The 27101-nt window shown below is 47.8% G+C and overlaps 1 protein-coding gene across 4 annotated transcripts in view; it reads right to left on the bottom strand.

Moving 5' to 3' along the window:
• SPEN (spen family transcriptional repressor) overlaps positions 1-27101 on the bottom strand; it is a 67810-nt gene that overhangs the window by 4157 nt on the left and 36552 nt on the right. For 2 of the 4 annotated variants that reach the window (XM_064730884.1, XM_064730886.1), the window contains 8 exons: positions 19213-19373; positions 17854-18054; positions 16957-17108; positions 14341-14466; positions 13664-13777; positions 12401-12514; positions 10768-10868; positions 214-8143 (listed from right to left, as the gene is read on the bottom strand). In XM_064730884.1, coding sequence (XP_064586954.1) covers positions 214-8143; positions 10768-10868; positions 12401-12514; positions 13664-13777; positions 14341-14466; positions 16957-17108; positions 17854-18054; positions 19213-19373 — 8899 coding nt within the window. The remainder of the gene's footprint in view (positions 1-213; positions 8144-10767; positions 10869-12400; positions 12515-13663; positions 13778-14340; positions 14467-16956; positions 17109-17853; positions 18055-19212; positions 19374-27101) is intronic. The other 2 variants (XM_064730885.1, XM_064730887.1) reach the window with 2 other exon arrangements.

Raw genomic sequence — 27101 nt, 5'->3', positions numbered from 1 at the left:
GGATGCCTGACCCACGCACCACCTTGGTACTGACAATTCTCCCCCCCACACCACATCCAGAAACCTGCAGGCACCTTTCCCCCTCCTGGGTGGAACTCCAGAGGGGTTCAGCAGTTTTCAGCTTCCTCTGATGCTAAGCAGCATTAGAACCCTATTTCACATAAGGAACAGCTCCAGATTCTGGGGAGACAGGTAAAGGGTTTTCCTTCTCACCTGGGACGGGGTCATGCTCCGGGAGGGCAGCCCGATGGGCGAGGCGCCCGGGAACTGCGGATGCCCGAGCTGCGCCGTGTGGTAATTCCTCATGTCACCGTACACGGAGCGGTAATCGTGGAAGGAGCTGCCGGCGGGGTGCATGATCTGCACCCCATGTGGGACCACCACGGGCTGCGTCAGGGGCAGCCCTGGCAGCTGGCTGCCCGAGGGCACGCTGAGCAGCCGCGGCTCGCTGTGGGGAGAGTGGGCCATCTTGCCTTCCGAGGATTTGGGAGTCTCTTTGCCGGGCTGCGGGGTCTTACTGACCGGGGGAGTTTTGACGGCCCCTTCGGGCGTGCGGGATTGTCGCGTCTCCGAGTGGTGCTCGCCCACGGCGGCCATGTGCGGGTGCATGATCATCCTGACGTCGCGCGGGACGTTGTACTGCTCCAGCCGCAGGCCGCCGGGGTGCATGCGGTAGTCGGGCTGCATCACCAGCACGTCGGACTGCACCGGGGCTGGCCCGCGGCACACCGCCGTGTGGTGGAAGTGCAGCTCCTCCTCGGGGGGATGCTGGGAGGACAGCGGGGGCATGACGATGTCTCGGATGGGTGCTGGCTGGGGCGTGCTGGATCGCTGGGGTTTCATCTCCATCTGGGGTTGCAGAGCAGCTCGGGGGGAGTGCAGCGCTTCCGGGCGGATGCCGTAGGGAATGCCGGAGAGAGGAGGGGTGTTCATCCTCACCTCACCTTGGGACAGGTGGCCCAGGGACACAGTCTGTGTTACGCTGTGGGGGGGCATGATAACAGATTGCTCGGGATGCATGCTGGATATGTACTGAGGAACGGGAATTCCCGGCGCCAGCATGACCGGGGCGCTGCTGGACAAAGCCGGAGACGAGGTACTGCCGGGGTGACAGGCGCGGGGGAACGGCGACGGCGAGTGCCCGCTGGTGCGCGGCGAGTGCGGCTCCTGCTTGGCGACCCCCAGGTGGGAGATGGCCCGGTCGGTCGGGGTGCTGGGGCCCGAGCTGACGTGGTTCGCTTCCGAGTGCATCTTCCCAGAGAGGGAAGGGTGGTGAGGACTAACCCCAGGACTCAGGTTGGAGGGTTGCAGAGTCTTTGTCTCCACTTTCAGAGCAGCTGGGTCAGAGAGTTTTTTGTTCACGACCATCTGGTTATGGACCAGCACGGGTGGAGTGTTTACGGTCTGCGTCAGGACCTTGCCGGGCTGCGACGCCGGGGTCTGGACAGCGAGGTGGGACGAGTCGGGCTTGTCCAGCGCGGCGCGCTCCTGTTTGACGGAGGAGATGACGGGCGAGGTGTTGTAGGGCTGCGCTCCAAGTACCAACGAAGAATGGGTGGAAACAGTCCCATAGCCTGCCGAGCTCTGGGAGCCTTTGGGTGCCGGCTGGGATGGTGTGATAGGCTCCTGTTTAATCTGAGACTTGGATACAGACTGCTGGAACTCAATGTCCACAGCGCTGGCTGGGGGAATCTGGCTGATCTTGGCACTGATTCGCTGAGGACCTTCTGTCTTCTGCCCTGAGTAACTCAGGAGCACCACACCTTCCGAGGTGTTCACCCGCAGCCCTGGGCTGGACCCAGTCTCCACAGGCCTCTCCTCGATAATAGACATCGATCCTGGATGAAACCTGCTGTTATCATTTGCACTTGACCTCTGCTTGAATTTCGGGGAGGGAGCGTTGACGAGGCAGGTCTGGGTTTGGGGAGCTTGTTTCACCAAGGTGATCCTCGGAGCCTCCTCCAGATCCACGCTGTGGGGCATCCTGCTGATGACAGAAGTGGCTTTGGGAGCAATGACTGTGTTGACCTTTTCCTTCTCACTGAACACTGGTGCTTCAGCCACCGGTGGGTCCAGAACATTGGTGACAGGAACAGCTGGCTTCTCCTCGGAAACCGGCTTGATGGCCTCCACGGCAGGGTGGAGAGGTGCCTCCTCCAGGCACGGTGCACTCACCGGCTCCGTGTGCGTTGTTGTCACGTGTGTGGAGGTTATGCTCGTTGCTGAGACGTATTTGGGCTCCATGAGTATCTTCCTCAAAGTGCTGGAGTTGGTGTCGATATCCGACGCCTTTGTGTCCGGTGGGAGAGCGGGCGGGGGTGTGGAACGGGCACGGGGCTCCTCATGCCTGACCATCCACTCTGGCACCTTGGCAGCGCCCGAGTGAAGGGGGACGATGGTGGTGGGCACCGGGGTGGGCAGCTTGGCCGCCGCTGCCGCGGGGACAGCAGGAAGGGCTGCGTTCGGGGCACTCGGCGGTGTGATGGCAGCGTTCTCCAGGGGCGAGCGGATCTTGAACCCGCTCTGACTGCCCTCATCGAGGGGGACCGGTGGGGGACCCAGGTCCAAAGGAGCTGGAGCAGGCACCTTTGGAGAGGTGCTGCTCTCAGGGACGGCCTCATGTGCAGCTACAACGTCAGCAGCCACAGCCTTGGTGACATCAGAAGCACTTGGCTCCATGGACGCTGTGGGTTTGATTTGCTTCTCCTCCTTTGAGGCTTCTTCAGGTTTTGTCTTTACTTCGTTGGCAGGGGGTGATTTGCTCTGTACTCTCTCCGGCTCAAAGGTGTTGACTTCAGCAACGTCGCCCTTCCTGCTTGTGCTCTTCTTGCGTCTCTGCCGCGTGGTTTTCTGGCGGCCCTTCTCCTTCCGAGCAACTTCAGCCTCCTGCAAGGTCTCAGCCTCCTGTGCAGAGTTGGAAGATTCACTGAAGCTGACCTCAGACTCCTTGCTCTCAGCGTCCAACGCTGTCGGGACAGAGCCAGGCACTGGCTGCACCACAGGCTCGACGGCAGCCTCGGTTTCTAGGATGTTGTTCACTGCCTGATCTGTCTCAGGCTCCATCTCCTCCCGAGGGGACTGCAGCACCAGGGGCTCTGTGGGGATCTCGGCCTCAGACTCAGCAGGATATGTTGGCGGTGCAGGGAAGCTCTCTGTCTCCCCAGAAATATCATTGATGATGGAGCCGATGGCTGCTGCCAGCTCCGTTTCACTGGCCTGGTGTGCAGGTTTATCTGCCTCCTCCTCCTGACGGACTTCAGCCACATCTGTTGTCGGCTCTTTGTAGGCAGCAATCGTTGGAGGAGTTTCAGTGAGTTTCGCAATGTTCTCCACCGCCTGCTCGAGCTCAATCTGCTTTGCTAACTGGGCAGCCTCAGGCGACTGCTTGGGCTCCCGTGTCACCTCCTTTTCCATTTCTGGGAATGAATCTTCTACCTCATTCTTAGAGAAGTGGGGTGGCAGGATGTCCTCTTTTGGAGGGCTCTTCATCTTGGGCGGTGACACTGCCACCGGCTCTGCCTCCTCTTCGGTGGGCCTCAAGGCACCCTTGACTTCATCGACGTTGAGGCGTATTTCTACATTTTTGAGACACACGGATGCCTTATCAACGACAGTTTTGGTATTTTTGTACCTTCCCCTTTTGGATTTCGTAACCTTTTCTGGCACTGGCTTCTTCTCAGTGATCTCAACTGTGGGGATTTCTAGCTGATTTTTCTCCACATCCAGTTCCTTCCGATCACGTTTCTGCTCACTTGCTGCTGGCTCTTTCTCAGCAGCTTTTGCTTTATTGCTGTTGTCACCGATGCTCGATTCCTGACCGCTTCTTTCAGCAGCATCTTCAGATTCAGCCACGGTATCGGCTTTCGGTTCATTCTTCCCTTTCTTCCCCTGCTGGCTGGCAGCAGCTGCTGAGTGAGTGTGTGTGAGCTTCTGGGACCTAGGAGACCTCCAGCCCTCTGCAGGTTTAGGAGCTTCCACAGTATCTTTAGTTTCAGCTTCCTCCACCTCTTGTTGTACCGGTTCCGTCTTTATTGGAGAGATCTCCTCCTCTGGCTTACGGCGGGATTTGGGAGGTCTTCCCCTCCTCGGGGTTGTGGGAACAGTAGTCACTGTTTCCTGTGGTTCCTTTTCCACTCTCTTCCTGGTGGATCTAGTGACCTCCATGGAGTCCTTCACTGGAGATGGGCCTTCGTTGTCCCCTGTGGTAGCATAGACTGACCTCACGTTTCTGCGCCTGGTCCGGCCTATCGGCAAGCTCAGCTCCACGTTTTCTGGCTCTGCAGCAGAACTTGGGGATTTAGCAGCATTCCTTGAAACCTTTTCTGCCTCCACCTTCAATTCAGAAAGCTTCTGGGTCTCCCCGCGAGGAGAGCTCGACCTTTTCAGTTTCTCACGGTCAATTCTTTCGCTCTTCCTCGTGACAGGCTTTTCTGTGACATTAGCAGCAGCTGACTGCACAGGAGTCTTGGACCGTTTACTTTTGTAGGACTTTTTATCTTTTACAACCGGAGGTTCCACTTCCATATCATTGTCGGAAACGGGTGGCAGGACCTCAGCAGCCGCCTCCACCTTTTGACTCACCCCAGCATCGGTGTTGGCAGAGGGTAGAGGATTTTCCTCTTTAGGTTCTGCAGCCTCATCTGACTTCTGAACCAGCTTGGGCGGAGGTGGAAGCAGCTGGGCAGCCTCAGGTTCTGGATCTACGCTGATGTCTGCATCAGAAAACGAGGCCCCAGGAGTGGGAGGTTTGGTATCCAAGTACGAAGGATGCTCTGTTGCCACAGCATCTTCCTCTGGCGCCAGGGTTGTAGCAATAATTTCTTTACTCGTTTCTACAACTGGTGGAGGTTCTGTTTGCTCAGGAGGTTCCATTTTGACAGGAGCAGCAAGTTCAGGAAAAGGTTTTTGTTCCTCTGCTGCAGCAGCAGGTTCAGAAGGTTTCTCTTCTTTGACAGAAGCTGGTTCCACCAGGACCTTTTCGCTCACTATTTTCTCGGGAGCGATGGGAGCTGGCTCCTGTGGGAGGACGGTGACTGAAGAAGGACCAACAGCTGAAGAAGGTTTATGTTCTGTTTCTTTACTATCAGGAACCATTTCTGGTGTTTTTGGCCGGTTTTCTTTATCTTCCTGTTTCTCGACTTCTTTTGGTTTCTGATCTTTCTCCTTTTCTTTCTGCTGCATTCGCGTCAGCTCAACAAACCTACTGTGGAAGAGAACCACCGGCTCTTGCACCAAATCAGCCGTGCTGTTCGTCCCATCGGAGGAGGACTGTCTCCCATACAGCCTTCCAGAGATGAAGTCCAGATCATCATCCTTCCTCTCTAAATGCTGCAGGCGTTTGGAGTCCTGTTCAAAGATTGAACTGTGCAAAAACCGAGAAGCAAACAATTCCTGCCGCTCTTGTTCCTCCTCTTTATGATCCTCTTTTTTATCGTCCAGTTTTCCACCTTCGGAATCTGTTCTGATTTTTTTCTTTTTCATATACCAGGATGGAATAGGTCTTGGAGCCGAGTCGACCTTCTCTTTGTCTTTATTGTTTCTGAAACTAGCAAATCTTGAATCCCAGTCTAGAAAGGACCAGTTTTCCTCTCTGGAGGAAGAGAGAGATTTAGCCCTTTCAAGCAAGGCCTTTGTGTCTGGTGTGATTGTCTTGTCCAATGCAAAAGAGTAGAATTTGTTTCTTTCTAAGGAACCAGACTGGAGTCTTTCCTCTCTTTCACGGAACTTCTCTTCTCTGTCCCTTAATAAAAAAGACAACCTGGAACTCTCTAACAAGGACGAGGCTTTTGGGGAATGGGGCTTGTTTTCGCCATCGTCATCCGAATCTGAAGGCACCTCCCCGGGTTCCAGGTCTCGGACAGACCGTTTCCGTATGCTGTCTCTTTTCACAATGCTGCTGGGAAAGCTGATATCGACTCTCCCAGGCTCTTGCTTCACTTGGGTTTCCCACCTACTTGAGTCTTCCTCAGAACTCAGCACAGAGAGTTTTATTTTAGCCATTTCTGCCATCTGCTCCCTTCTGCTGGAATCATAAGGATTGAATTTCAGCGAGTCCTCCCTCACAGTCATGTTGGAGTATGAAAGACCCTTTTCTTCTATTTTAGGTGACTCTTTGGTTTCCTTCAATGGCATTAACCTTGGAGAATCGAGCGTGTCGTCATCCTCATGGAACGGGAAGTGCCTGATGCTTGGGGAACACGACATCCTTTCGGAGTCCTCACTCACCTGACGAGAACTTCTGTAGTTCCTTTCTCTCTTAGTGCTGATTTCAAAGTCAAACTGATCAGTCTTTTTCCTTTTACTTGGTGGAGAGTCATCAGTGACATCTTGTGGAGGCTTTCCCACCTCATGAACCAGACTCCGCTTCTCATACTCATCCACCTCTTTCTTTGGACTGCCAAACTTCTCTGACTTTGCTATCTCCATTTCCAGCTGCTGTTTCAACCTGCGACTCTGCTCCATCTGTTTCCGGTAGCTCTGCGTGTGGTCGATGTCGATGCTGATTTTCTCCTCCGTGTCAGCCGACTGAGGTTTCTCTTGGCTGAGTTTATGGTCTGGTGTTTCTTCAGGAAGGCTGGAGTAGTTCTTCCTTGTGTCCTCTCTCTCTGTTCCCTGCTCATCCAGCAGCTGCACCTGTTTGTGCTGGGGTTTTACCGGGTTCAGTTTTTTAGGAGGGAGTTCCTGAACTTCCACAGGTTCCTCGGGTGCCTCCATGAGCCTCGCCTGCAGATCCAGGGTGGGACGCATGCCAATCCCACCAACATTAAGAGGGTCCTGAATTTCTTTGGGACTAGTAACAGGAATAAGTCTTTCCAGTTTGAGTTTTTTAGATTCCCTTTTAAGCATCTCCTTCCTCAGGGGTTTTCTCTCCAATTCTCCTTCCCTTAACACTGGTGCTTCTCTAGATGATGCTGTTGCATCAAGCTGCTTTTTCAAAACCATGCGTGCATCCTCTTCATCTTGGCTGCTCCGTTTTACATCCAGTTTTTGCCTGTCAGGTTTTGGATTTGCATCGGCAAAACGCCTTTTACGAGCCTCCAACTTATCTAAATCCACTGCGTTGGCCCCCTCAGAAGCTTGCTCTGTCTTCAAGTGCTTTTTGGGTTTCATTTTTCCCTCCTTGTCCACCACTTCAATGTGACTGGCAAGGGCTTTCTCCTTCTGTACCTTGGTTCTGACAGGGTCTAGTTTGGACTGCTCCGACTTGGCTTGCTCAGCCTGGGACGTCTGGGTTTTCTGTTCGAGCAGTGGGGATTTCAGAGTGTCATTATCCAGCTTTGCCCTCAGTTTCTCCAGCGCAGGCTGATCAATCACCTTCCCCTCCTTTTCCTTCACACGGGTCAGCACAACACAGGGCATCAGTTCCAGGCGGTTCTTTGCTGTCCCTTCCTTGTCACCCCTCTCTTTGCTCTGTTTGCTGTTGCCCTTCAGTTTTTCTGGGCTGGGCTCTCTCTCATTCTCCTGATCTGTTTCCGAGGACTGAGAGCTGGGCGAATGGATTTTCGCTTTTCGTTTCTGCTTATCTGTTTTCTCCTTTTCTATTTTTTCCAGCTTTTCCTTCCTCACCAAGCGCTTCTCCTTGTCCACCCTCTCCTGCTCGAAAACGCGCTCTTTCTCCACCTTCTCGTTTTTTGCGTATCGCTCCACGCGGGCTTTGTCCAGCTTGTCGTATCGCGGAGGGGACAGCGAGCTGCAGCTGCCGCTGCGATCCGAGGACCTGCTGTAAATCCTCCTCTCCGAGTCGCTCTGCAGCCGCTCCGACTGCGAGGGCGACGCTCCGGGGCTCTGCGGGCGCCGCGAGTGCGTCGGGCTCTGGCTGCGCTCGATCGGCCTCCGCTCGTGGTCTCTGTCGCGGTCGGATTCGAACCGTTCCCGCTCCCTCTCCCGCTCCCGCTGCCTGTAGCTGTACTCCCTGATGTCCTGCTCGTACGGATCTCCCCGGTAATCCCGGTACTCGCGAGGGTCGTCGTAGTATCGTGGGTCGTAGTAGTCCCCTTGGTAGGGATCCCACTCGGCGTAGAACTCCCTGCCCCGAGCTGGGTATTCCCGCCGAGGATCCTCGGGATACGTGCCCGGGGTCCGGACGGTCTCGTAGTAAGTACGGTCAGGGGCGTATTCGTAGGATCCTCTTCGCTCGTCTCTGCTAAACATAAGAATAAACAGATTCTAGTTCTCCTTCTCAACCAGTGTACTCTGTTACCATAGTTTTTTTGCTACGTAAAGAAACCATTTTCTGATCTTTTTTCCTACGTGCATCAAGGCAGCTGCACACAGAGGTTTGGCAAGGCATCTGTGTGCACTGGACTAAATACTTTTGTTAACTTATCAAATTCCAAATGTACTCCACGAGTAATGTCATAACAGCTCTTCCAAGCATTGTTTCACTACCCTCACTCCTTTGTTTTTGTCAAATTCAAACCTTGCATGAAATGAAGGAAAAAGCAACGCAGCACCTGTGCACTCACACAAGGCTGGCAGGGTGAAGACACCCCCTTATGCAGAACCTGAGACCTTCATTTGACTCTGAAAACATGAGTCAAATCAAAGTTCAGGCATGGAACCTCTCCATTACTAAGCAGCAAAGTGATGGTAAGATTTCTTTAAAAATCCTAAGCCCCTGCAAGTGATCTTTTAATTCCCAAATTAGCTCTTTCACTGCATGTGACTTGCTGGCGTTGCCTGTTTACAGTAAAACCAAGTCAACAAACACCAGGCTGTTTATAAGATCAGGTGAATTCATTCAGCAGAGCAAGTCAAGCAATTAATGTTGTTATTTCAGTATCTCCAAGCAGCAAAAATAAGTCATTTGTAAGACTGAACATGGCAGGGAGGTGCAATAAAGCTGGAGTTCAGATTCCTCACCATTACAGTGTTTTTCACACTCTGCACTAAGGTGGGGTCGGGCTCTGCTCCCAGGGAACAGGGACACCAGGAGAGGGAAAAGCCTCAGGCTGGGCCAGGGGAGGTCAGCTTGGACACCAGGAGGAATTTCCCCATGGAGAGGGTCAGGAGGAATTTCCCCATGGAGAGGGTGCTCAGGAGGAATTTCCCCATGGAGAGGGTGCTCAGGAAATGGAAGGGGCTGCCCAGGGAGGTTTGGAGCCTCCATCCCTGGAGGTGTCCAAGGAAGGCCTGGATGGGGCACTCAGGGGGATCGAGGTTGGACTCCATGACCTTGGAAGCCCTCCCCAACCTAAATGATTCTGGGATTCCTCATGGGTTTGTTTGGCTTCACAGTTTATGTTTTATGTTAAAAGCTGGCAACTTCCACCTTTTATGAAAAGCAAAAAATTGAAAAAGGGACAAAATACAGAAGACTAAGACCTCATCCTGCAAGTGAAGTGGGATGTTGTGAAAAGCAGCTGTGAAGTTAAGAATATTGATCAGGGATATTGTTTGCTTTTTCATGGGTTTTTTTTTTTCCCTTGGGTCCTATTTAGACTGGCTCCAACTACAACCTCAAGAGAAGGTGGTTTGTGCAGATCTCAGCACCTCTGCAAGGAGGAGCACCTGAAGCTGCAGAATTACAGAGTCACTGCAGAGCTCTCTCCACTGCTCCATGATCCATTATCCCTATGGATCTCCTACTGACTGTGTGAGCAGAGTGACAGAGAAGGAAGAACCAGACTAACGTGTGCCCAAACACCAGAAATCAGGGTGCTGCTCAGGATTATTCCATGACAAAGATAAGCCCACCTCAGTCCCGTGTGCTAAAAAACACCCAAAAATGCACTTCTCTTGCCTGAATCCGGTGCAGTTCTGAGGAAATGCTTATTGCTGGCACATCACAACATCTGGCAAGGCCTGGGGAAGGCACACTTGTGTTTCCATTATGCAAATTCTGATCACCAATTTCCAAACTCTGCTTGCTTTTAAATCTGCTCATTTTGCATTGTCACACCAATCTATTCTGCTGCAAGAAACTGTTGGGTTTATCCAGCTCCCAGGTACACCCAGCATCATGCTGTGCTGACTCCTGGGCAGGCAGAGCCCTAACCATGAGCCAGGCTCTGGAGGGAATAAAACAGGGGTGTTTCTTCAGTCAGTGAAGGTAAAAAAGCCCAAAATGTGGAGTGTTTCTGTGCCAGGTTTTCAGGACAAATAAGTGGCTGTGCAGCATGTGGTGCCAGCTGCTGCCAAGGGGCAGCCACACAGGACACAGCTTTATTCAAAATAAAAATGCATCCTTACTCAAAATGTATTATTTTATCAAGTTACAAAAAAAAACCTGTTGGAAAGAGGGAGGTGGAGGATCAGATTTTACTCTCTGCTCAAGGGCTGAGCAGCAGTTTATCAGACTTTATGTACACCCACCAACACACACATTTCTGTGTTACAGATAAGCTGCTCTTTGCATTCCTAAGCCGTGATGAATGACTCCCAACTGCGTCCTGGTGACCCACCAGAGAAACAGGATACTTAAATATGGATCATGCAGACAACTGAAACCTCCACCTCAGCAGGAATTCCACTCACTGGCTACGCCTCGGATGTGTGAGAGCCTGCCTGCTCTCATCTGCACAGCTTTAGTTTGATCATCTAAATTTAATTTTAAAAATAGTGAAGAGGTAAAAAGAAAAAAACTAAAATGCACAGGTGTTTTTAATAAAACTTAAAAAATAAGGATTAAGTTGAGAGGAAAAAAACTTTTTAAGAATTACAGCCTAAAGAAAGTTGGATTGTATGATGTGGAGGACAATGATTGTAAAAGGATTGTGTAAGGTGATGCTGGAAAACAAAAAATGGAATTAAAATGTTGATACATGCCTTCTTTCTGCCAGCATTTCATAGAAGTCTCTGATATCCTGACCCGTTTTCTCCATGGAATGATAAAATGCCAACTGACTCTCCCGATTAGCAAAGTCCACCTGAAAAAGAAAGGGGAAATCACATTCAGTCACAGAAAATCTCACTCTGCCAACATTTCCCTGTCTGCTGAAGGTGGGAGCAGAACTGAAAATGGGGTAAAATTTAATAAAAAATGTCAAACACTTCCCAATTCTGGCCCTGTATATCCCCAGGAATAAAGACATTTCTCAGTGGAGCTGTGTAACTACCTCCTTACTATGTTGTTGTTGTAAGCTGCCATCCCAGAGGCTTCTGTTGGGCAAAGCAGCAGGAAAAATACACATTATTATCGTGGTATTGATGTTTTTAATGCCAGGACAGTTCCAAAGTCCTTTTTATCTCAGGGCAGTGCTACAGAGGGTCAGGATTACAAATCCATTCTGGACTCCATGGTGTTTGCCTGGGGTTATAGAGCAGGGAAAGAACCAAGGCTCCTGAACTGCAGCTCCCTGTGCCAGCTGCTCCAAAAATCGGTGTTTTCTAGTACTTAAGCTAATGGCATAGTGAAAAAAAATTAGGGAATAGAACAAATTTCATTATGTGTATGCCACATAATGGAATATTTTTAACATTCTAGTTCCTGTTCTTTTTTGAATCAGCCCAGTCTGTGTGTAACCACAGCAATGGAGCACAGGCCTACACTGGGGGTGTTGCTTATTCCAAAGTCATTAAGCAGCAAGATCCACACAAATTGTGAAACTTTTAAGGGACCACATGCTTTCTGCACTGGAAGGTGACTGATACCCAACACCACGCTCAGAAACTACAGAACAGCCAACTCCCAGCCCTGGGTGAGATGGGAAGCTGCTGACACCACAGCTGACATCACTGCCCACTCTTTAGGAGAGGAGGAAGGAGGAGGAGGAGGAGGAAGATAATTCAAAGGGTTGGCTGACACCTCCTGTCCCCAGTTAGTGGGACTGATGGGACAGTCAGAACAGGCATCACCACATTCACCCAAATCCAAGATATCCCTGTACATGTTAAGTGTTGCTCCAGAAAGAAAAGTACTTTCTGTGTGTGTTTTTAAAGTAATATTTTCAATTATTGTTTAAAATGTGTTGCAAGGAAGGACAAGATGATTTTTAAGGTCTTTTCCAACCCAAACCATTCCATAATTCCATGACTGCATGTTGAGGTTAGTGCACCCCAGAGCCACGGGGCAGCTGGATGCAGCCATGTGTTTTCCTGGAGGAACTCACACCTTCAGATTTCCCTTTTTTAACACAAAAACAGACAAAAGTGTGCCTTGGATTGGGGTAAACGAGGCAGTGACACGGACACCAACACTCAGGAGCTCAGAGAGACAAGTTCAGCGAAACAAACAGCAGAATACTGGAAAAAGGCTTTGTAAGTAACAGTTCAGGATTCCCTGACATCTTGATAAGCCGAGCATAAAAATATAATTTAAGCCTTTGATATGTGGGACATGTGTCAAGTATTCCTTGAGCCTGGCAGTCTGCACTGCCAGCATTTAAGGGGGAAGGCCTAAACACAATTTGTTCCTCTTTTTTTGCCTGTTTTGCTTTGGTTTGGAGGTCATTCTGCACACCTTAATTTTATTCCCACCGATTTTCCTCCCCTTGGTCTCTTTTACAGCTGCTTGTGCATATTCAATCTCATTGTAGAGAACCAGGGCCATGCCTTTTAAGCGGTCAAACACCACCTGTAAAAAACAAAAAAACAAAACAAAAACCAAATAAGAGCCTCATCCACAGGACTTAATGTCAGTCCCAACAAAATCCTAAGTCATGAGGATACCAGGAAGGAAATAATTTTTAGCAAGGTGAATTTCCAGACTTTTCTGATGAGGCATATTGGAATGAAGAGACAATAAAAGGACACGGGACTGCTTTGAATTGTGGATATTGTGGCTTGAGGTATATTATGCCTTTATTTTGTTTTTCTGTATTTTACTTTGAGTATTTTTTCTTTGTTGACTGAGTTTTGTATAATTTCTTTGTTAAGGGTTTTTTTATGTGTGTGTTTTTTTTTTTTTTAATTTCCAATGTGTTTTAGGGGGGAAAAAAGGTAAAGGAAACATTTAATCCCAAAGTGGAACCAGATTTTGTTATCAGTCTGCAGTACCACTCACCACTTTTTAAACACCCAATTTCCAAATACTGCCTTTCTTTAGCAGCATAAATGTATTATTCAAGCAACAACAGCTACAATAAAGAATGTCAAAGCTGCAACACAAACCCACAAAAATCCTTTGGAGAGGCCAGACCCTGATCCTGCAAAGATTTACACACGTTGCTTAATTTTAAGCACATCCATGTCCAATAAAAACACACAGGACAACTCCCACACTGAAGTTTAAGCACGTGATAAATCACTTGCATGGGAGAGGCTCCCACTGCATGACAGGGGTGTGTTGCACCATTGTTGACTTTCTCTCTTTTTCCATGTACTTTTGGCACTGTGATTGTCCTGACTGCTTTTAAAAAATCTTTTTTTTCTCGGTCTGATGAAAAAAATCATAGTTATGTCTAATTATGTAATTAGCGAGTATGAGTAATTACGTAATTAGACTGTTGTTCTTCCAACTAACATTTAAAAAATTTTTACTGGGGAGAGACTGTACTGCACAAGAGCAACAAATGGTTTCCAATGCTCAACATCTCGGCTCACTCAAAATAATTCTTTTTGCTTGCTGTCTATGTTGACAGAGCCCTGTCAGCCAAATTCCACCCCAGAGAGAATTTTTTTCTACCTGAGCTATAAAGCCCTGGACAGTGGGGTTGAAAGGACAGGATGGGAAGAAAGGAAGACAGTAAGGACTCGGAAGCACATGCCAAAGCCTCCCACCTACCTTCACCACAGGCCCGTAGCGGCAGAAGTGTCGGGTCAGATACTGATCCGTAACGTTTGTGGAAAGCCCATCTAACCACACGCAGTTTGTAGGCATGCTCTTCCCAAAACCCAGCTGGACACAAAAGGGCAAAACTTCCATCAGTACAGTGCACAAGGGTTAAACTCATGGATCAGAGCCTGCCTGATGAAAGACTTATCTGGAGAAAGCTGTTGTTTGTATGGGTTTTCTAAAATTAGCATCTGGTGCAGGTGCAAGACAAAAATCAAAGAGCAATTAATGAAAATAATTCTGCTTGTTTAAACAAACAGAGTGTTTGACAACATTGGGTTCTTCTACAGTTTGAATGTCTGAGAAGTGACAGGTTGACAGCTCTGGGCCCTGACAGGCCCCGTTTGCCATGGGGAGGGGGATGGACTCCCAGCACTGCCCTGCCAATTGGTCCTAACAGGCCAGGGAACGTCAGACTCTGAGTGCTCAATCCCAGGACTGGGTGTGCACAGAGCCTACAAAAACGCTGATTAATCCCAATCAGGTGGTGGTTGAAACCATCACGCTCTGTTATGACCTCACATTAAAAACCATCTTACTTCCATAAAGTACCTCACTGCAAAACATCCCACGATGCAGCAGCGGGAGACACAAGGAGGATACAGTCCAGGGGAGGATTTCTTTACCTTCAGCCGGTTATTTCCAAGATATTCCCCATCCATCTTCTTAATGGCTTTGCAGACGCTGGCGATGTCGCAGTACTGCAGGAACGCGTACTGAGGGACGCCGTTCACCTTCTTAATGTCGATGTCCTGGGGACAAGCACAAAACACAACAGCCCACAGTCAGCACTCAATCCCATCTAAGAGGACTTGTTTTGGTTTTTTTTTTTCAGGGACACGTGGCACAGCAAGCTCTTTAATTAATATTTTCTTCAGAGGGAGGATTTAAACAATAGTAGACAGTTAAAACTTTGCTGTTCTGCTGCATCTCAAAACCAAATCCTTACTGAGCAGGGAAAGCTCTTTATCCCGCAGATTTAAAATCCAAGCCTGCAGAACTAAGCCTGACCTGATCAACAAACACCAGCTTTAGGCTGTTAATACTATATCAAGAAGAGACAATTCAGGATCAAAGAAATACAGATTAATTTTCGCTCACAAAGGCTCACGAGAAAACAACCTGCTCCGATCCTCATCTCTGAGCCAAGCCGGGCTTCTTTTCCAAATAATCATGATCCATCCTGTTCCTAGAAACACAAAGTGATGCTGGACTCATCTCTTGAACCAGTTTGACTCATGGCAAAGGCAAAAAGAGTCTCAACTTTGGTTGCTGTTGCTCTCTAAAACCAAGCCACCATGGGCCCATTCACAAGTACAGCCAGAGGCTCACAAAGCCAAATAAAGGCTGATTTTAATAGATTTAAAAAAGCCCAGCAAGCCAGGAGCTGACATTTGGTTAACAAACAAGCTCAGCACTAGCACTGGAAATGTACCCAAAGCCTCTGAACAAACTCATGATACTATGATTCATTCCAAGCTGAAAATAGGAGGTGGAGGGTTTGGCTTTATTTGCTGGAATAGCAGGAGCTGCCTTTGTGAGCCACATATGGATCTAAGCACAAATGTTCCAACATCCAGGACAGGCTAATTTCATGGTTAATAAATTTAGGGACAAGGCAGCACTTTGACACGGTCTCACCCAACAGCTCTTTATCTGGGAAAACAGAAGTAAACAGGGAGATTTACACAACTATTAGACTCCTACAGCCCAGGCCTAATGATTTAAGTGAAATATTAATAGAAAACTACATTTCCAAGTGTCTGAAGTAGCACAACTGCAACCATGGCAAATTATACTTGACCACTCACCCTGGGCAAGCAATTCCTTGTGACAGGCAAATAAAGTATCATTATTGTGCTCATTACCCCTCAGAAAGGTTATAAAGCTGGTCCCTCCTGCACCTGAGCTTGCAAGTTTTCCTGGAAACGGCGAGGCAGCGCTGCCTCCCAATTCTGAGCCATTAATAATGCTGACAGGGAGCACCACAGCACACAAAAGCCAATTTACACTAGCACTGATAAGCATCTTTATCAGGAGAGCTCTGCTGCTCTAACACTGGAAAAGGGTTCAAGCCACAGACATGGCACGAATTCATAAATCACTATTGATGTCAAGGATACAGCGAAGTCTGCATACACAAGGGCTGCCAGACATCATAAAACGGGGATTTTATATTTGTTCACACTGTACATGGAAGCAACCTCCTTTTCTTTTGGGGAGTAGCAGGGATGGGGCTCCTGGAATGTGTGACTGATTCCTCAGCTGCAGCAATGTCAGAGCAGAGAGAAGGAGGCACAGCACATTCACAGGCACCCACAGCTGACAGGGAGAGCACAAACTGTCTGAAGCTCAGACTCAACAGGAATCCCAGAATGGATCCCAGAATGGTTTGGGCTGGAAGGATCCTTACAGCTCATGCAGTTCCACCCCCTGCCATGGCAGGGACCCCTTCCACTGTCCCAGGCTGCTCCAAGCCCCCTCCAACCTGGCCTTGCCTCTAGGAATGAGGCAGCCACAGCTGCTCTGGGCAACCTGTGCCAGGGCCTCTGCACCCTCCTGGGGAAGAATTCCTTCCCAATATCCTGCATAACTCTGCCCTCCTTCACCCTAAGCCTTGTCCTCTCACTCCATGCCCATATGAAAATTAATTAAGCAGGATAGTTGCAAAACTTATGTGGAAAATTTCGTTAAATATAACATAGATGTGAATTGACAGAAAGCCATGAGCAGAGAAGAGGGGGCTGCTCTACCTCGTCTGGACACTTCTCCTCAGCTGAAAACCCAAATCCCTCACGTGCCATCACTGATCCCTCTGCTCCAGTCCCCTCTGCCTGGGCATGGGGCTGCTTCCACACACACTGACCAAACTCCCTGTTCCAGGAATCAACAGGAAACTCAGATTCACACAGTTGTAGCAGTACGTGAGAACATCACCTGGCACATTCACACCCCAAATACCCAGCCAGCTTTGGAGCTACCAGGAGAGAATTACCAGGAGAGACATTTGCTGTAAACACTCCTAGGACTGTTTTTCCTGCTAAGCTACCCCTCAACATTCGTATGCTGAACTCTGAATACAAAGAAAAGCTTTCAGGTATATTCCAGCAAGATGAGTGACTCAGATTATTACCGAAAGACTGAATTATCAGTCGTTGACAGATTTAGCAGCACTCAGAGCATTTCACAGGTCTGTACAGAGAGGGGGCAGTGCCACCCCACACAGGACACCACTCACGTACCACTATTCCCCCAAAGCGCTGGAAGATGTTGCGAAGGTCGTGGTAGGTGGTGGTTTTCTCCAGGTTGCCAATGAACAGAGTTCTCGTTGCCTTTGGGTGAAACTCATCTATCCTTTCATCCAAAGGACGAAATTCATTCTCGCTTTCGGTTTCTAGGATAAAAAGAGAGCAGGAAATTTGTAATAATTGGAGATTTGGATCATGCTGGTTTATTCAGGCCTCCTTGATCTGAACAAGGGTAACCACTGTCTTTGAGAAAAACACCCAGTACTGCACCCATGACTTGTTATTGATGTGGGATCAAGAATCTTTATATTCCACAGAGGAATCTGAGCATCCTCAGGTGAAAGGGAGCTGCACCTTTCAAATGCTTGTCTGGAAATTTACCAAGTATCAATGCTTGAGTGCATGAATTCCAGTAAAGCTTCCCTGTGCTTGGGGAAGAGCACGTGGCAGGAGTTTGTTTTCAGGAATCAATTTTTAAAGAAGCCATTGAAATGCAGTCTGAGAACTTCACCACGTGCTCAGGGCTGCAGCTCTCACTGGCTGGTCACGTGGGCTGTGCTGCCACAGCCTCCAAACGCAGCACTCGTTGGCTGTTTTAATTAAAAGGAGACGAAACGAGGCTGGGAGGACTCAGTGCTGTGCTCACACCACCCACTGGCAGCTGCTCCACCGAGACACAGCAGATGAGATCGTTCCTTGCAGCAGATCCCACTCTTTGGGAGGATGGCAGCTTTCCTTCTCTCTTGCTGTTTGATCCAAGAGCATCCACTCTTTTTGCTCCGGAGTTTATCGTGGCATTCTCCCCAGTTTCTTTAAAGCATGCTTCCTACTTTGATTCAGCCTCTTTACAACAGCTTCTAGCGTCCCATGGGAGAAGGGCATGGATCTTACCTGGTCCTATCCAGGCTGTGACTTCAATCTGCATGCCAAAGAAGAGCTTTCCTTTGGAGGCATTCAGTGCTTTCTCCTGGTCCTCCTGCTGCCGGAAGAACACGAGCCCGTAGCGCTCCTCGGACGCGCCGTGGATCTGCACCGACGTCACCTTCCCGTACTTCTTGAATTCGTGGAAAAGTCCATCTTTAAGGCTTGTATCTAAACCAACAAATAAACATTAATACTGCAGAAACGTCACTCCTACCAGCTCAGCAGCACCATAAAAGACTCACCATGAAGAACTCTGACTGTCTTTCTGAAATGTGACTTCATCCCACTTAACTCTGTGCTCACACAACTGCCCTTTTTAATTTGGGATGTTGATTTTGACTGTGTCCAAAGTTTCTTGCTGATCCTTCTCTTTTAAACCCAAGAAACTGCACACATGAGGTTTTACATGGCTAAAGCTGGTGGTGGATGGTTTTTGCTTCTAAGAGACACCCAGCTCCAGGCAAAGAAGAACTAACAGGGATACTCGATTAAAAATCCCACAGGAATACTGTGCACAGCTGGGATGAGGTGTCTGGAGTGGAGGCTGGAGTCACACAGCGTTCAGTTCAGTCAATTCAGAAATACAACCAGGCAGATTCATCAGATTTTGCAGATCTGACTCAGCCCCACACAATCTGTCTGGGATTTGTGGGATATTGACCTCAGCTCTGTGTCCTTCCAAGGAATATGACAGGCATTAAATCTATAGGAAGATACCAACACGTGAGGTAGTCTGCTCACAAGATTAACAGATATTATTTTAGCTCAGCCAGTGCTGCTGCATCCATGAATTCTGTTAAAACTGTTTCACAACTGATGCCATGCTGGTTTTTCCTGTGGGATCTCTCCTGTGCTCAGCACAGGGAACAGGGAGCAATCATGGGCGCCCTCAGCATGTGGTTTCCTGGGTTATTTTCCATGCAACATACATTGCCTTCACAAATATGCTCAGGGGTGTTTTAAAGCACTCAAACTGCAACAGAAAATCCTTGACTTTTTGGATTAAAAAATAAGTTGAAGCAGGGTGAGATAAAGCAATCAGTTTTAAGTTAAAAATGGAGACATGTCAGTTTTTTCCCTGGGAAAGTCCACATTACTGTTGGAAGCACCAGTTCCAGGAGCTGGAAATGCCCAGGACTTGGAGCTGGGACCAGCAGGGTTTCTCACAGATGGTCACTAATTAAGCAATTTTCCCACTGTCACACCAGAACAGAGGCAGAAGCAGGGAGAGAATCCCATCCTGGGAGGCAGCACGTGGCTGCCGTGTGTCAAAGACTCAGTACAGGTTACCCACCAGTCCCACCCCCTTTTCCTGAGTGAATTTACCTGTTGAGCGCACTGGAAGATTTTGCACCTTGATCCCAAAGCTCTTCCTGGGCTCATCCTTCTCCAGCGACGGCAGCAGCTGGGACGCGGGCGCGGGCACGGCCGTCGACTGCACCGAGCGCGCCGGGGACTCGTCGCTCGAGCTGCTGCTGGAGTCACTGCTGCAATGGCACACAGGGAAGCACAGGTGAGGGCAAAGTCACCCAGGAAATGGTTATCTTATTAAAAAAGCAAAATTTCAGAGTTTCTGCCCATCCACAGGGCTTCTTTCCTTTTGTGGCCGGTTCTGTTGCTGTGCTGCTGCCTGCTATTCACACAGATTTAAGTGTCTTCCTACCAATATCCCCCTCCAAAGCCCCCAGAGGAGACAGGCAGGGAAGTGGAATGTGGGTAAAATGTCAGGGAGATCCTGTTACCCACCCTGACACCCTGGTGGAGATTTAATTAAGTGTAATGCAACGTTGGACCGGCTCAGGAGCTGTGTAGGAAGAGTGGAGAAATACAGGGAGGATGCACAGGTCTGACAATGCCTCAAAACCCCTCCCAGCACGCTCATGTACAGGAAAGAAATATTATTGTGCTCTCAGGCATCTTCCCTGAAAAGATCTGTACTCCAAAGAGACCTTGTGTGAAAATCATTTTGGTCAGCTGCTTGGGAACAGCCTGGATGGGTGGGGATGTCCCTGTCCCTGTCCCAGCCATGGCCCAGGGTGGAACAAGGTGATCTTTGAGATCCCTTCCAGCTCAAACCATTCCAGGATTCTCTATGAACCAGCAAACACTATTTCCTGGCTCAGCCTCAATCTCCAACTGCAGACATGAAGAATTCAGACCCGAGAACACCTTTTATAAACAATAATTACAGCGGAAGAGGATTTGCATATTAGATCACAGAGGGAGCCAATCTAACCCACAGACTCAGGATCATTCGGTGCTTCGAGGAGAGGCAGAAATACAGAGAATATCATGTTATTAAAGCTTGCCCAGTGGGGACACGTCATCCTGCTTCAGTGGCTCATTTCTTCCCCGAGGCACGAGGGCTCAGAACAGCGCTAAAAATAATTTTGTCTGACATAACCCCGGAGACTTTCATTCTCCATTACACGAGCAGCCTTCGAAAAAATTCTGCTGGAATTTTAACTCGGAGGCTGGAGGGGGGGAGATGTGCCACGTACTAAAATAACCCTGGCAGTCTGAAATTTGCTGCTTGATTGAATTTTTATATTCCTCTCCATATCGTATTAGAAAAACGATACGCAAGTTTATCTTTTTCTTATCTTAAATATTTCATACCCTTCTTACAAACCTTCTTGCCATTAAACCACTTAACTTTTCCATTTCTTTTCTCAGGGAAACCATTTCAGGCTTCTAGTAATTTCCAAGATTTGATTTTGTGAGCTCTTCTGCTGCTTTTTTTGTGGGTGGTTTTTTTTCAAACGTTCAAAAAACCTGGTTTTCTTTCTGAACATCTTGGTGCAACGAGCACCATGGCACATTCCCAAAGCCCTTGGGCTCTGTCCCCATTATATTTGGAGGCGCAGAAGGGAAGACAATCTCTGTCCCAAAATACTTACAAACAATCCAGAAGGATATAAAAACAGGCCAGACCAAAATAAAACACAACAAAAAGGGTCAAAAATGCAGAAGCAATAATAAACATGAGAAACTCTGCTGCCGGTCTCACCCTCTCATTACAACCCTCCCACCCCATGCAGCCACTTCACACGTTGGTGCCTTTCCCACACATTCTCCTCCTACTCCTCCGGCCCCAGAGGAGGAAGTTCAGCATCACTTTGGGAGAGGAGTGAAAATAAAGCCATGCCAGGAATGGAGTGAAAAACTGAGCCCTTCCCCAGCTGCCCTGCACCAGCCAACCTCTCGCTTCGTGGATAATAAATAACATTTCCCTTCCCAGCTACAGTCCCTTGTGCTTGCCAGCAAGCAATCTCCCACCATCAAGATGTCCCTTCACAGCCTCATTTTTCTGCTAAATTGGTAAAATGCCTTTATTTCTGTCTCATCTGTACACCCTCCTTTTGTGCCTTCTTCATTAATGAACTATTTCATCATTGAAAGTGAAGAGTGGAGCATTTCTTCCTCATCTTTACTCCATTCCACTAAATCACCAAACTGAAGTTCTTCTCTACAGCATTTTGGGAGAAAAACAAACCCAACCCCACAGGAACAGGCCCTCAGTGTGCTCCAGGAGTAACATCAGCCATTGGCTGCTACTGGGAAATAAACTGGCAAAGAATAGAGAAACTTCTTCAAACACAAATATAGGGCAGAGAATGTGTGTGGGGAGAAACTGAAAATAATTCCCAAGCTGACAGCAGCTCCATGTGGTTCAGCAGCCCCTGGGAAAGGCAAAAATAGGATTTTAGGGCTGCAGAACCCTCTGCCCTGTGCCCATTTCCAGTTTCCCTTCTCACATCTTGATGATCCCAAAGCCCTCAGAATTGCAGTGGGCTGAGATTGCATCTCTCGGGCAAGAGGCAGCACTGAATTGAGCAGTGCTTTAGAATGGAGACAGGCTATTTTTACAGTTTGGGGTTTTTTATGATATTAAAAATATGGAGCATACTGTTAAAATCACAGCATTCCAATAGAAAAAAAATATTATCTTGGGATAATACCATTAGATATCCAAATGATGACACAGCAGGGCAACAGGGTGATAAATTCTACAAAAGAACCTGAATTCTGTGCAACTTTGGGAAACAAGGATCATACTGGTAACTTCCATTTCCCCAGGGAGTTTTAAGGATATGTGTCCCTCAGCAAAGCAAGACTTTCTGAGACATTCCAGAAAAAAAATAAAGTCATTATTTCCTGACTATTTTTAGACAAGAAAAAAAAAAGATTGCAAGAACAATCCCCCCCTTTCTTTAGGGAAATCCCCATCGCTTTTCCAATTGAAGAAACATGGATATAATAATTCAAAAGTAAGTCAAAGGTTTGATGTTCTGTGAATGGGAGAATGATGGAAGAGTTAATTATAGCTGCTGTGTCACCCAGTTATAGCTCACAGCACAATCAAAATAAAGCATCTGACAGGGAATTATGTGGAGTCTTGAGCAGCAAAATACAACTCTTTTTCAGCTTTAAAAATATACAGATCTGAAGCCTGAAAGCTGCTCAAGGACAAGTTCCCAGAATATTAAAATGAGAATATGGCTTTGCTTTTCCCTGTGAGTAATTTTGAAAACAACCACCCGTTGCCAACGCAGAAAATAAGTTATTAAAAATTCTTCTGGCAAAAGTGGGTTCATAAAGCTTTTAGAACGAGCTAGGGAAATTTTAACACGGCAACATAACAGGATAAAACAACAGCTCTGATAATCTCCTCTTTTAAAATATTCAAAGTATCACTAGGTTTTGGGGCAGGTCAAAAATAGCTCTGTAACTTCATTTTGGGCTTCCGCTAGCAGCGTTAAAGGCGGGGTGATTTTTTGCAGAAGCAGAGCGTGCTCTGGCACTGGGCCTTCTCCCAGCACGGCAGAACCTGCTCTGCCACATGGCTGGGAAGTCAGAGGAGCACAAAGCCAGCAATGCCAGCACAACGAGGAACCAAACCCCCAGCGCTGCCACAACACACGCGCGGCGCCGGAGGGAGCCGGTGCTGTGGTGTGTTCTTAAGTTCGTTAGTTTGCTCCCCCCATTTTCTGTATTACTTCCTGCTGCTACCCTGCCAGTTATGTTGCTATGGAAATGAAACTGCTCCTCCCTTGGTTTCTCTTATAAAGTGAAAGTTGTTTCCTCCTTGGGGTCAGTCAATCACTCTTTTTCTCCTCCCAGGTTTCGAGAATTTTCCTTTCTCTGGGAGGTATGGTTGGCTGTAGCCCCGGAGCCCCTCCTATGATTTATAACAGTTGGTTACTTTAGTGTATCAGTTATGTTTCGTACCTCCAAATATTTCTATTGGATAGCCGGGTTTCCCTGCCTTCTTCCCCCCTTTTCCCTTAAAACCCTCTCCTGCCCCTTGTTCGGGGCCATTTGCTGGGTGTTTCCCCTCCTTGTTGGTTCTTCTGTAATAAACCGACAGTTTACCCCCAGCAAGTGGTCGCCTCCTAATTCGTCTCTCACCGCGCTGCTCCGAGCTATCCCCCCAGCTCAGCCCGAGGCCAAAGCCGCCGAGGGGGGCTGTTTTCTGATGCACAGGGGCCCTGGCCTTCGCCCCTCACCAGATAGCCGGATTCCAGGGCCGTTCACGCCCCCGCGCAAGCCGGGAACCAACGCTGCCCAACAGCCCGAGCGCTCCAACGCCACCTCGGATGCTCTTCTGTCCAGCCCAGATATTTCTAAAATCACTTAAAAAATCACTTTCACTCTACAGCATCACGGCATTGATGTATAATTATTTTTGCGTTTTACTGTCAGCAAAATCAGATGGGAAAATTGAGCAATGAGAAAGATTGTTCTCAGTTAAACAAGGGGTAGGCATAAAATAAGCAGTGCATTGATTGTTTCTGATTTTCATCACTAGAGAAAATGCAATATATTATATAATAGTTGTTTATCCAGAATTAATGTTACCACAAACACAAGAATGTGGAGATTTTCTTTTCTAGTCCACCTCAATATTAGCTTGTGATTTTCATGCTGTAAACTTACAAAAACTAAATCCAGATTTGTTGAATTACATGCCTTTCAAGTAGAATATAAAATACAACTGACAAAAGAGTGGATGGAATGGAATCTACATGCACTTTACTACAGGTGTAGTTTACAAGCCCTTTTAAAACACTTATTGGCATTCCATGATTACATATAAGGATGTGTGCTCTTACTCACACTATTTATGTGTCCATTTTTTATAAACCACAATAAAATCTATTAATAACTTAAAATATTTACCTATGTATCTATTTTCCATTAATCAAGATTAAATTTGTTCATAATCCAATCTAAATTTTATCCACATGGGCTGATTCTCAAAGACTCAACATGCAATAATCCAGCCATGAGATTCAGACTCAAATACATCTGGTTTCATGGAATATCCTGTGTTGGAAGGAATGGGGCCCCATTCCTGCTCTCAGGACATTGCAGCTCATTTAACACACAGAATTTTCCTCTGCTCAGTTCTAAATGCAAAGATGACATTTCAAATCCTGATACCCCACAAACCACTCCTCGTTTGCAGAGAAATTTCTCATTTTCAGGCAATTCCAGTTTGTAGGCCTAGTGGTGATGAAGCTACGCTGGGTTTACGTGTGAGAAATGAAAGCAGTGAGCGGAGAACACAAAGCCAGCTGTCCTTTGTTCCCACAAAAGGAGATAAAAGAGAGGCTGCAAGCCCCTGGATGGAACGGGAGACCTGCTGCTTCCCGTCAATGGCAGCGGCGCTGAATCAAGGAGCTCACAGCCTGCCCTGCACCCTCCTCCTGCAATTTTAAAATGTGGCACAATTGTCATTTCTGCCCGCTGATTTATTTGAGAGCAGTGAGTCAGCTGCAGGCTGGGGACTCCCCAGGAGCGGCAGGCGGGAAACAGGGCTGGAAACAAAGCTGGAAACAGGGAAACAGGGCTGGAAACAGGGAAACAGGGCTGGAAACAGGGCGGGAAACAGAGCTGGAAACAGGGCTGGAAACAGGGAAACAGGGCTGGAAACAGGGAAACAGGGCTGGAAACAGGGCGGGAAACAGGGTGGAAAACACAGCTGGAAACAGGGCTGGAAACAGGGCAGGAAACAGGGAAACAGGGCTGGAAACAAAGCTGGAAACAGGGAAAAAGGGCCGGAAACAAAGCTGGAAACAGGGCTGGAAAAAGGGAAACAGGGCTGGAAATAGGGCTGGAAACAAAGCTGGAAACAGGGCTGGAAATAGGGAAACAGGGCTGGAAACAGGGCTGGAAACAGGGCTGGAAACAGGGCTGGAAACAGGGCTGGAAACAGGGAAACAGGGCTGGAAACAGGGCTGGAAACAGGGAAACAGGGCTGGAAACAGGGCTGGAAACAGGGCTGGAAACAGGCTGGAAACAAAGCTGGAAACAGGCTGGAAACAGGGCGGAAACAGGGCTGGAAACAGGGCTGGAAACAGGAAACAGGCGGAAACAGGGCTGGAAACAGGGAAACAGGGCTGGAAACAGGGCTGGAAACAGGGAAACAGGGCTGGAAACACGGCTGGAAACAGGGTGGGAAACAAAGCTGGAAACAGGGCAGGAAACAGGGCAGGAAACAGGGCTGGAAACAGGGCTGGAAACAGGGCTGGAAACAGGGCTGGAAACAGGGCTGGAAACAGGGAGGGAAACAGGGCTGGAAACAGGGATGGAAACAAAGCTGGAAACAGGGCTGGAAAGAGGGGTGGAAACACAGCAGGAAACAGGGAAACAGGGCTGGAAACAGGGAGGGAAACAGGGCTGGAAACAGGGCTGGAAACAGGGATGGAAACAGGGCTGGAAACAGGGATGGAAACAGGGCACTGCCAAGGAGGATAAAGCAGAGGGAAGCTTTACCATCCTGCAGGCGCTGAGCTGCCAATGCAGGTTTGAAAAAGCAAAACCAAACCAACCTGCTGTTGCCCAGAAAAGCTGTGATTGCCCAGTCCCTGAAGTGTCCAAAGCCAGGTGGGACAGGGCTTGGAGTAACCGGAGGCAGAGGTGGAATGAGATGGGTTTTAAGGTGCTTTCCAACCCAAACCATTCCATGATTCTGTCATTCCATGATTCCAACCTCTATAGCTGGAGCAAGTTAAAAACAAAGTCACCTATTTGCGTTTTTCATGCCCAACTTCAGCTGTGAAAAATGCAAAAATTAATGCTTAAATTTTTTTTTAATAGCTGACTTCAAAAACTGTTTCACCAAACCTGATGAAACATCCAGAATTTTTTATTTTTCCAGGAAATATGCAGAACGATCACTTTTTCCCTGCCAAAATTAACTTGAAATCAGGAACTCTGCCTGGCTCAGCTCGACTCAACGCCCTGTCAGAATAATCTCCGAGTGCAGATTATCTCCTAGAAAGATCTACTGAGGACAGGCTCCATCCCTGCTGACGGCGGGTTATTCTCACGGCTGATGTCAGCAGCAGATTCCCAAGCCGGCTCAGGAAATCCAAAGTTAACTTACAGTCATCTCTGAACGGAAGAACAGGAACCCTCGGGTTTTCTCCCTGTCCCTCCCTTTCCAGATCCAAGTTAAGTCACCACAGATGATCTCCATGCACAGAACACTGATCAGCTCTATCCAGAAGACACAAATCCCCTTGGGATACTTTGGATAAAAAACCTGCTGGTTAGATTTCCTCAGCTTGGGAAAACAGCACTAGAAAATTGCTCCAAGTTTCCTGAATGTACTGGTGTGTTGTTTGGGAATAAAAAGAATTTAAAAGACCTGATTATTGCCAGCCAACACCCATAAAAAACTGATGGCAACTGCTTAAAATAAAAGCTTAAAATATGCACTGTATTACATTCTAGCAATGGACTAAAGGATCTTCACCTGTGAAACACTTCAACTTCTGGATGGAAAATTATACATTGACTCACTGCTCTCAAATAATATACACATTATATATATACATAAAAAACTGATGGCAACTGCTTAAAATAAAAGCTTAAAATATGCACTGTATTACATTCTAGCAATGGACTAAAGGATCTTCACCTGTGAAACACTTCAACTTCTGGATGGAAAATTATACATTGACTCACTGCTCTCAAATAATATACACATTATATATATATACATAAAAAACTGATGGCAACTGCTTAAAATAAAAGCTTAAAATATGCACTGTATTGCATTCTAGCAATGGACTAAAGGATCTTCACCTTCACTTCAACTTCTGGATGGAAAATTATACATTGACTCACTGCTCTCAAATAATATACACATTATATATATACATAAAAAACTGATGGCAACTGCTTAAAATAAAAGCTTAAAA

This window comes from Zonotrichia leucophrys, chromosome 21 (genome assembly GCF_028769735.1).
Source record: "Zonotrichia leucophrys gambelii isolate GWCS_2022_RI chromosome 21, RI_Zleu_2.0, whole genome shotgun sequence".
NCBI lineage: Eukaryota > Metazoa > Chordata > Aves > Passeriformes > Passerellidae > Zonotrichia > Zonotrichia leucophrys.
Note: the sequence above shows the minus strand (reverse complement) of the source record. Positions and strands in the feature narration are given on the sequence as shown.